The sequence below is a fragment of the Cynara cardunculus genome, assembly GCF_001531365.2.
Source record: "Cynara cardunculus var. scolymus isolate 2C chromosome LG 15, CcrdV1, whole genome shotgun sequence".
NCBI lineage: Eukaryota > Viridiplantae > Streptophyta > Magnoliopsida > Asterales > Asteraceae > Cynara > Cynara cardunculus.
Window position 1 is genome coordinate 11823175 of NC_037542.1, and position 11682 is coordinate 11834856.

Here is an 11682-nt window from a genome sequence, read left to right on the forward strand (position 1 = left end):
AGTCTCCCACCGCCGCCTTCTAATTGACCATCTTCCTTCAACCGCCACCAGTCTCCTGCCCAACTCCCCCCTCCATCTCTAATCCCTCAAGCGATCTCTTTTCAGCAATTGGTATGCATACTCTTATGCTTGCATATACATCTCTGTGTCTGTGTCTTTATATGATAAACACAAAGTCCACACTTTTATCTGTTTCCAATTCAATTCGTAGATCTAAAACCCGTTTGCTGAGCCCTCCTTCCCTAATTGTGAATGCTGTTGTGCTAGGATCGTGCCAGTTATCAAACCCTAATGTTGCTGTTATTTGTACTTGTCTTGATAGAAAAATTAAGCTTTGGATTTTTCGATTTTCTAATCAAATTTCAATTCTGAAGTTGTTCTCCAATCTAGACTTTGTGTAATTGATAATGATATTAAACTTTACGGAAACTATTATTTGATAGCATAAAAGCTTAACACATCTTGAGAATAATTTTGTTTCCACACAGCTTTCAACTTCCAGATTGGTCAATCCGTTGATTAGGGGAAGTACATTGCTTTAGTAGGTTCATAGAGTTAGAAATAGATGGAATTTGATGTAGATTTTTTGTTGGAGCTGACACTCACATTGAGTGTTATATAAATCTCTGTTAATTTTGAAGTGAATCAATGTGCTGATGTGATTCTTAGAGGTACATACATGTATTTCCTTTTATCTTTTGAACACATATGTTGCACAATACGTGTGTTGTGTGTGTGTGTGTATATGTTCTTAAAGATGATAGCTAAGAATACTGTTGACCATTTTTTAGGTTATAAACAAAGGTTGCTAATGGAGATACAGACAACTGAAGCTTCAGAGGTTATAAGTACAGAGACAACTGAAACTTCGGAGGTTGTTAGTACAGAGACAACTGAAACTTTGGATCAATCAACATTGCCTCTGGTTGCACAGCAACAGACGACTGAAATATCGAAGCAGTCACCACCTCCGATTACGCACATGCCACCAGCTGAAACTTCACTGCCTCAGGTTACAAACACACAGACAACTGAAATTTCAGAGCAGCCAACACAGCCTGATGTCACAAACACACATGCTACTGAACCTTCAGACCAGTCCACTCTGCCTCCGGTTACAAACGCACAGACAGCTGAAGCTGAAACCTTGGAGCAGTCAGCCCTTCCTCTATTGACAGATACAAAGACAGCTGAAACTATAGAGCAGACGGTCATGCCTTCTGAGGTTGCTGATAGTAGTCATGATAACTTAGTTGCTTCTCCTGAAAATCATCAGTGAGTATTTTATCGCTAGTTACTCTAATTTTCTAGCAGAAATGGTCTTTGCAAGGATACATATAGTATTTCTGTAACTAAATAAAATAACTTTTTTTTTTGCTAATGCTACGCACAAGTGATTTAGACTTCAGAGCATGCAATTTTGCTGTTAACGACAGCTAAATCACAGTTAATTATGGTTGAAAATGCTTTTGTCACCTTATCAAGCATGGGTGGGAGTCTTTCGGTACTAAATACTATTTACATGATTTAGTTGCCAATCACCATATTCTTGTTTTTCAAATTGGCGGTATAGTCTACTTTTTATGATATATTTTGTACCCGTATCAATAGGAGTAGTTAGATAGGCAGCGGTTAATCATTGTTTGCCCAAGTATATCTTGCTGATGAAATGTTTTTAACACATCTTTTTTTAACCATAATGTCATACTTATGATATATTTATTATGCTTGGGGACCTCAGGGGCTTGGAAATGAGGCAAGAGACTGCTGAAGAAGAAGAAGAAGTAAGATGCGTATTAAAAGTCATTGCAGCCACTGGAAAGTTCTGGTATTTACATTGTCACCATCCTGATTGCTATTTGTCAAATTCAAGAGCACTTTGATGGCTGGTAGACCGCTTTATGCGAAGGTCCCTTTCTTGTTTTCACACTTATCACACCCTCACTATCCAATATCCATCAAGCGAAACACAATCCTCCTGAGGAGAAGTTTGATTTCAAACCCCGGTTAGACGTGTTGGTATCTATTTTGCTAGTGCCACTGTCTTCCTTTCTTGCAGCTTATAAATTAAATGTTCTAAACTTTTAATGATAATTTGCAGAAAATTAAGTTCCTACTACTGTACTGCGTATGTGGACAGCTGCATCAACTTTATAGTCATAGCTTACAGCCTTTCACTGCTGTGCTCTATTACATGATATGGTCACTATTAAAACTAAATATGGCACATATTGTCCATACAGCTTGCTAACTGTATAATGGTCTTCACTAGGCTAAATTTACTATTTCTTAGCAGGTTCTACTACCTGTAAAAATAGTTAAATCTGGCCATAATATGAAAGGATTTTTTCTCATTGAACTTCTCATGCTACCAAGGGTTTTGTCATGCATGCTGACACCATAGCCACTTGTCATTATTTTAGAGCTTTTAGGATGAAGTTCCGAAAAATGCAATTAAATCTTGCATATCAATTTAATCGATGAGATCCGTACAAGAATATGTCTGCACATCGAGATGTTTTATGCTTTTATATGCCTTTCTCGTAAATATTTAATTGGAAGTTAATGTTTTATGCTATCGTTATGATTTTTTGGGATTGAGAACTATCATTCATCTGTCATCATGTTATGCGGCTCTGCAGGCATGATTGGGAGAAATTGAGAAGCATGTTGTCCCTTCATTTAAAGCAGGTATGGGGAGGTATGCCAATCTACAAACTTATAAAAAATTTAGATGAGCGGCTGTTTCAAATGGTATTAAGTGTTATTTCCTTTTTGTCGATATTTGCTATAGGTCATTTCTGAGTATCCACAGGCAAAAATGACAAAGGAGGAACAAAAATTTTCATTAGGAGAGACACATGCCGAGTTGGTGAAAAGGTTGGATGATGGTACTTCCGCAATCACGTATCTTCTCATTTTTATTAGTCGCCTCTCAAGTAAAGATTTTTATGCTTACCATATATCAAGACAATGTACTACATTACTAGGATACTGCATAAAAAATGAACGCAGAGCAATATGGTCCCTGGCCCTTCATAGTGGACTTCTAAGAATATGTTCTAATGATACGAGTATCGCTGCATTAATGCACTTGTTTCTGTGATCAAGAAGGTTTACTTGTGAATGCTAAATAAATGATGCATTTTTTTTGACTTTAATGAAGTATACAGTTAATAAACTAATCTACATTGAAGGACAACATTCAGGACGATGGTATGACATGAAAAGAACTTCCAAGGTTTTGATGAATCTAAAAATGAAAATAATACAAACCCTTGTGAAAGAAAATCAGAGCAGCACATAATTTATTTCATGTATTCTTTCTGTTCTTGTAACAAGAGTTGCTGTTGCTTGCTTGTTTGTATGAAAACTTGTTGCATCGAGCTGATAATTCAAATTGGTTATTTGAAGAATTTTGCTAGTTTGGGGAATTTGTTATCAATATTTTCTTTCAATGGTTTGAAAACTCCAATCTTCTGGTTGTTTAGAAACTTTTCTTTTGTTTATCAAACTTACATTCTCTTGATGTTTTTGCAGCTCTTCATAGTTTTGTTGATGGTCCACCATTTACCCTGCAAAGGCTCTCCGAGGTGATTGTGCTATCATATGTCTTGAAAACCTCCATTATAATTTCAAAGTTTGTTCCCCAGCATTTTACATGATTGGATTATTTACTCGAGCAGGAAAGGGAATGGATGAGTGTTGGCATATCCATATCCATCTCATCTTTGAAGATTTGATTATTCTTATTTAACCTGCAGGCTACCTTTTAATTGATGTATATCCATGCTCTGAGTTTCTGAATCTTTTGTGTTGATATGAACAGATCATTTTGGATGCTCAAATCTTGTATCCAAATCTTTCAAAGCTTGCTCTGGCCTTAGAAAAGGTAAATGTTTAATAAAACATTATAGCCTCCTGGAACATTAAAACCACACCATTATACAAATGAACCTGCAAATGAGCTGATTTTCTTCATCGTTATTTTCCAACTTATACATTTATCAATCAATCTTGACTTTGCCAAGAGGCCTTTGGCCAATCACATTTTCTTTTGCCTAGTTAGTTCTTCAAGGATGCATTGGTAGGCGGGAGCGGACAAAAGTCAAAAAAAAAAAAAACATATCCCACGTTTGGTACGACATTAGACTGTGACAGGACTCAGTGGGACAAACCGCCAAAATAGGTGGAACAAAAATTAGGAAAATGGACTAGATTGCTAAATTATTAAATTACCCACATATCAATTTAATAATCCAGTTTTGTCCCTTCTAATCTTGTTCAGTCTTGTCCATGTACCAAACGCACCCTAAGATTGCAGTAGCAAGTTTCTTTTTCTTGATAATGGTGATGATTGATTGTGAATGTGTTTACAGAATCTGTCGGTGACATCTACCTTGGCCATCTCCACCGATCCTTATCCACCATCACACATAACAACACCAAATGGACTCAACAAAGTAACAGAGGATCCAAATCCAAATCAAAACCCACAACTGCAATCTGATACCGTGATGGAAAATGGGGCGCAACCCGTGGTAGCAGATAGGGACGAGATTATGACGGAAGTGGAGGCTGATGTTGGTGATGTTATGACAATGGACATGGAAACCTACGAGAAATCATCAGTGGACTCAAGCCCTATGACAACAGGTGATTCTTAGTCTTTCCTGTTATTCTTTGAACCCATCAAATGTCATTGTAATTGTCGCCTTTGGTGAAACACTTGAGATTGTACATTCAGAGCATGTGATATATTTCTGTCACGATCAGACCCACTTTCAGATGGGGTATATTGTGCACAATTTGTTTGGTTTACATAGCATTAGAGTATTATTACTATTCACATCAGTCATGCATTCATTAATATTCTTCTCTTTACATCCCATCGGCCTTGAAATTTGAAAATAACAGTCCGTAAAATCCCAAGTGGCCCTGAACGGCTCAATTGAATCTATGAGGAGAAGCCCCAAGACCCGACTTTTATTTGTTAGTTGAGCTAACTTTCAAGGTTTCTATTAAATGCATTAGAGTTTAGTGTTTGGATTTCATCTGGGTAAGTCTTACCGGACACCTCTTATACTCTTTTCATCCTCTGTATTGTGATTAAACATGAATTCTATATGAAATAAATCGATACGTTGAAACATAATCAATGGATTGGTACGAGTATGAAATAGTGCTCAATTTGCATAGATTGTCGAAAGTGATAAACTAACAGAAACCGTTAAAACCATCTTAGTTTGAACGGTTTGGGGTTTCTATCTTTAAAAAAAGGGAGCAGGTGGGTATAATTTAAAGGTAACGTTAAAGAAACCTTATTCACTAGTGAATGTACTTTGAAGGGACATGTGGGGTTAAGATTTAGCGTTGTGAGCCAACACAACCAAGCGAACCCCACCACTACCAGCAACACAACACACTCACTGGTTATTGACTACACGCGATGATCACAAATCGTACCTCCTGAAGATGGTCAGGTTCCCCACCACATTTCCTACGTCCTCCAAACGCCAAAACTTGCCTCTGCCACGTTTCGATCATTGCATATTTGATCCGAGTTTTTTTATTTTATATTTTTAATCATAATCGTTTAAGTCAACTTGTGTATACCTTGGCTAGTTAATTTCATTGGTCTCTCAAGTTAACCATGATACTTAGTTTTTGGTTGAATAAATCTGTTCGGGTCTCTAAATTGTATTTTAACAAGACTTCTTGATTACACGGAACTGGTGTAAATTGTAACCTACGACATCAGTAGATGATACTTGGAGAGTATTTGATTTTTGTTTTACCATCTTATTCTCGTCATGAGGAGAGAGAGAGAGAGAGAGGGGAAACACTTTTCAATCAAGACAGAGGGAGATTATGTACTTAGGTCCTTCTAGCCGAGCTCGTTAATAAGGAATGGATTTGTGACTAAGGGGCCGTTTATCAAACACTTACATGGTAAGTGCTTACCGGTAAAATTTAACATTATATGTACTTTCCGGGTAAGATTTTAGTTCACAAAAACGACATAATATACAATAATTTACCCTGGTAAGATTTTAGTCCACAAAAGCAACATAGTATACAATAATTTACCCGGTAAGCGCTTACCGTGGTAAGAGTAGTCGTCCTCACTTACCAGTAAGACTCTTGATCCTTGTCTTGCTCTTATCGGGTAAGATTCTTGGTCTTTACTAATATTCATCCGGTGAGGTAATGTTACTTGGTAAGCGCTTACCCGGGTAAGCGTTTGGTAAACAGCCCCTAAGTTATTGAGTTATACAAATGTGTTTGATTATGACGAAATGATGATTTGATTCATTAAGGCAAGTAATGTTTGCCTTCAGAGATTAAGCCAATCTTTTTTCTCTGTTTTTCAAAATACCTTCTTTTTCCTATTTTTGGCCTCTTCCGTTTGTGCAAATCTTTTTCTCTATCGTTTTTGTCCCAAATATTTTATTATTCTTTTATTATTCTTTTATTATTATTATTATTATTATTATTATTATTATTATTATTATTATTATTATTATTATTATTATTATTATTATTATTATTATCTTATCCACATTTATCAAATTTGATTATATGTTATTGTGTTATAAATATTGTTTAAAAAGATAAATTTTGATAACATGTTGAGGGTTAAAATCGTAATTTAAACCATCGATTATTAATCACTATAGCCGACTTACATATATTACTTGAGGGAAACGAAATAAGCAACCCCTTAATTAGGTTTATATATCAGATGCAAACGGTGTTATTTTCTTAATAAATATATACATGTTGGATATAAGACCTAAAGTTTGTCTAATTCATATGAACAAATGGTCGGCATACATATTATGGAGTAGTTGTGTTAAATGCGTCATACCACAATTATTTGGGAAAAAAAAGAAGAAATCATGTTAATTACATTATTTTTTCGTTCAACTTTAACTGACATGAACCATTTTATCAATTTCATTTAGTTCCGTTTGTGAAAAACATGAATATATGAAGATGTTTTAACCGATTTTATCCAATTATATTTTGAAATATGCAAACCATCTCATCCACTCATCCCCTTTTCAAGCAAATTCAAGTGTCTAGTCAATTAATCCCATCGTAAATCAAACATAACAATAAAACAAACCGACAAGGAGAAATCAGATATCATTCTTTAGATCTATATTTTACACAAATATGTCCTCTATCATGAATGATGTAACATTTGTTTCCGTGAAGATCCTTGCTTGTGCAAAAGTATGAACAAATAAGAAAGAAGACATACATCCCTTCACTTATCACAATATTTTGTTACTTTATTTGACAACTTTCTAACCCTTCACCTATCTCACGCTCTCTAACTCCTTTGATCCTACTGACACTAGCCTCAACTCCTTGCACTTACGTCTACTACCCTAGTCTTGCATTTCAAATAACTCCTACAAAGAGGTTATGTCATCATACATGTCTAAGATCGCCATTTTCATCCTCAACTACTCAATATTCTACCATCCTCATTCGCTGCCATTGGTCTCTTACGCACGTGTCGAAACCACAACAGCCTTCTCTATCTCAGTTTATCCGTGATTGGCATAATTCTCAATTCCGTTTGAAAGACCTTGTTTGATATCTTGTCTAAAATGGTCCTGCCATAAGTCAATCATTTCTACCAGTTCCAACTTTCTCATTTCTGCAACTTCTAATTTTCTCTCATGGGCGTTCCTTGTCGCCAAGACCCTATCACAACTCTCCATTTTAACCACGATGCCTTTATGTGATGTGTTATATCATCTTTGACCTCTCTCTCCCTCTCTCTCTACTTGGATCATGGAGTCTAAATACTAGAAAGTAGAAACTGTCATTTTCAGAGTAGCATTTGTCCCCAATATTAACTTACCTGTTATTTCTATTTGAATCAATTTTTCCTTGTTTTCTTTTCTGATCTTTCTATTTTCTGTCACATCATCAATGTGTTCCCTATTTAAATTTGTACACCATGTATTCTGTCTTAAACTTATTAATGTGTAACGTTTCTGTTTCCAAAGTAGCCCTCTACTGCTCCAACCTCTAGTTGATATCTACATTCATTTTCTGCTATCAACATGACATCATCCACCAATAACATACACTGTATGACTCTCTCCTAGATCCTTCGGGAGATCTTATCCAAAACAAACTTAAAAAAATATGTTTCTGAATTTACATATTTTCTAGTTTCTTATTGTTCATAATAACCCAACCAACTTTCTTACTTTGAATGATTAAGTCATTAGACTATGTTTTGAATAAAAAATAATTAAACTTTTTCGTTTTGAATGATTAAATTCATAAACAATTTCTTTTTGATAGATAAACAATCAAATTTTTAAAATTGGTTAGGTACATTATTTTAACTCAAAAAAAGTTATGTGTAACTGGGAATATTTTAAAGTAAAAAAAATATTAAATCAGTTTTACCGTTCACAAACTTACGTCATTCAGACCCTTATATTAGTACACAACAACATCGCTCCCCCTCGTCATTGTTGTCCATTCTCTATACAACTCATTGCTGCTATTAGCCTCTGCTATCGATCCCCCTCTTTATGATATGTTTTTTTTATTATCCCACTTTTACAATAATTTAATGAACGAATAGGTATGTTAAAAAAAAGAAGAATCAAGAAGCAAAAATAAAAACAATCAAAAAAAGGAAGATCGATGGTAGGAGCCAACGACAATGATTGACGGTAATAGAGAGCGCACAACGATAAGGCGACGAAGGGTCTTATAAATGACGTAGGATTTGAGAATGATAAAACTGATTTATGTTCTTTTTTACTTTAAAACCTTCCTAGCAGGTTTCAGATAGTTTTTCTAGATAACAATGACATTAGTTACCAATTATTAAAAGTTTGATGATTTATTTATTTAAAAAATAATTTAATAACTTAATCATTCAAAATGAATTGATTTTATCATAAAAAAAAATAGACCATATAATTAATCATAAAAACAAAATATTGTATTTTTGCACTTTATAATAATGATAAATCCAATTTTTTCAATCAAAGACACTTTTTAAAGCATATAATATCATAACAGTATTTTAATTTCCACGACAAAAAGTTGGTGCCAAATTAACACACACTTGAATACAAACAATTCACGTACATTTTGTGGGCATCCCACCTTTCACTTCTATTCTCGTACGATTTAACAAATTAATCAAATTTATAAAAAATAATATGTGATTAAAAAAAATCTACGTGTCATTCTAAAACATGAATAGTTTATATATATAATATTTTCAAAAGATATATAATATGATACAACTATTTGTACCGTGTTACTTTTTTCCCAACACTCTCTTGGTATAAACTGAGTACTTGAGTTCGTAGACTCCAAATCAAAATGGAAACTGAAATTACCAAAGCTTCCTGCACACAGAAAGTGGACATGAAGAAGGGTTTGGTGAGTGGTCATGACCATGGGCATGGTGATGGGTTGTTCGGTTGTGGCGGTGGCGACAATGATAGCGGCGGTTCTTTTGACGGGAATGTCAAGAAGAAGAAAGGGAGTCACGGTGGAGGTGGTGGCTCGTCTAGCGGCACAAGGTGTTGCCAGGCTGAGAAGTGCACGGCCGATCTAACCGAGGCCAAGCAGTATCATCGTCGGCATAGAGTGTGTGAGCTCCATGCAAAGGCTCAATCTGTGATTGTTGCCGGAAGTCCTCAACGGTTTTGTCAGCAATGTAGCCGGTTAGCCATTCTTCCTTATGCATGCACGTAAAATACACTCATTTTATTTTATACTTGTACCGGAAAACAAGAGGTATAATATATATATATATATATATATATATATATATATATAAAAGTTGATTATTATACAACCCTTGACATTTATGCAACCAATACAACCCTTAACATTTGTGCAACCAATACAACCCAATTTCAACCGTCCATTTCATTTGATGAATATGTGATTTCATAAAAGTTTTGATTGTTTCCAAATATAAAGTATTAATCATAATTAATGAACTCTATTCATATTCCATAAATATTCAAATTATAATAAATGTACTCCTATCATTTTTATAAATATCTCAATTAATTGGGTTGCAAGGATTGTACAAATATACAAGGTTGTAAAAGAAATATATATATATATATATATATATATATATAAAAGATATAGGTTGGGAACTATTATAACGTCTTAAAGTACTAGTTTCAAACAGTTATTATCGGGCATAAAGTTGGGAACAAATAACATTTCAAAAAACTATAGTTTATGTTTGCTAAACAAAAAAATCAAAAAAAAAAAAAACCAACAAACTATCTCACTTTAAATGATTAAAATTCTGAACTATTTTTTTGAGTCTCATTTTAAATAATTAAATTCTCCAACTATTTTTTGAAGGGAAAACCATTTAACTTTTTCATTTTGAATTATCAAGTACTCGAACTAATTTTTTGAATGAAAATGAGAAAGTTTAATGGTTTTTTCATTTAAAAAAATAGTTTAGAGATCTAATAATTGAAAATGAGAAAATTTAATAGTTTTTTCGTTTAAAAATAGTTCAAAAACTTAATAATTCAAAATAAGATAGATTATAAACTTTTCCATTACTTTTTTGTCTTTCAAAATTTTAGTGCAAACTTTTTTCGTATTTATAATACTTATTTTGATCTTTAATGAGACTGCTGGTGTTCAAATGGTACTATAACTATATTCATATCGAGTTACTTGTATCGTAAATAGGAGTTTCAATCAGTTATTATCGGAAACAGAGTTAAAAACAAAGTTAGACAGGAAAGACTCGTACCATTTAAGTAACGTTTCAAAAAATTAACTTATAACTTTTTGAACAGACCTTTTTTCATTAAGATCAAGAAGTAAACGAACTTTTAATTACTAAACATAATCTTAGCAAAAATATAACTAATATTCATCTATTTAAATTTTAATACATACTCTTTCTATATTTAGAATACTTATCTTAGGGGATGGTTCTAATTATTATTTATATATATATATATATTTGAAATATTTAAGTTATTTGTTTGATTATTTAAAGTTAAATCAAATAAAATAATATGTTGAACTAATTTAATTCTATTATATGTTGTTAAGTTTTTTGTTGAACTAATTTAATTCTATAATATGGTTCTGATTATTATTTTTTCATGTCAATCTTTTATAAAGTTTTGTCTATTTTAAATAAATGTAATAATAGACTGTATTTAATCGATTAAATATAAGATATCACAACTCTAAAGAAATAGTACAAATTATTAATTGATTTTACATGAGAGCACCATTACTTGATGGTACAGTACTCTCTTCTATACTCTAATCGTACTAGTAATTGACACAACATACTTTTACATGTGGACTTATGAGCATCATGGGTCCGTATACGTCGGTGTGCATCAACGTGTTGTATCATATAACACAATGATGCACACCACAGCTGTTTAATCAGCTTTATTCATAGAAAAAGAATCAAAACAACCAAAATGTTGTGGTTTTTTTTATTCTTGGTCAAATTGGTGCAGATTTCATGAGCTCTCGGAATTCGATGATGCCAAGAGAAGTTGTAGGAGACGTCTTGCAGGACACAACGAGAGACGTAGGAAGAGCTCGATCGAGTTTAAAGGTACAGGGAAGGAGCTTGTGTGCAAGGGAAGGTTCGAAGGCTGCCATTTATAA

General features: G+C 33.6%; 2 protein-coding genes across 3 annotated transcripts; both read left to right on the forward strand.

Moving 5' to 3' along the window:
• On the forward strand, positions 1-4821 carry LOC112528369. 2 transcript variants are annotated; one of them, XM_025139386.1, is made up of 8 exons: positions 1-111; positions 792-1275; positions 1742-1828; positions 2643-2691; positions 2795-2891; positions 3541-3593; positions 3830-3892; positions 4380-4821. In XM_025139386.1, exons 2-8 carry the CDS (start codon positions 812-814, stop codon positions 4665-4667), a joined length of 1101 nt encoding a protein of 366 aa, XP_024995154.1. In that variant the 5' UTR covers positions 1-111; positions 792-811; the 3' UTR covers positions 4668-4821. The 2 variants fall into 2 exon arrangements, with proteins under 2 accessions (XP_024995154.1, XP_024995155.1); XM_025139387.1 differs by lacking the exon at positions 1-111 and adding an exon at positions 131-671.
• Positions 4822-9378: 4557 nt separating this feature from the next.
• LOC112528539 (squamosa promoter-binding-like protein 3) lies at positions 9379-11682 on the forward strand. Its single transcript, XM_025139565.1, has 2 exons — positions 9379-9725; positions 11529-11682. The coding sequence occupies exons 1-2, from the start codon at positions 9379-9381 to the stop codon at positions 11680-11682; spliced, it is 501 nt and encodes a 166-aa protein (XP_024995333.1).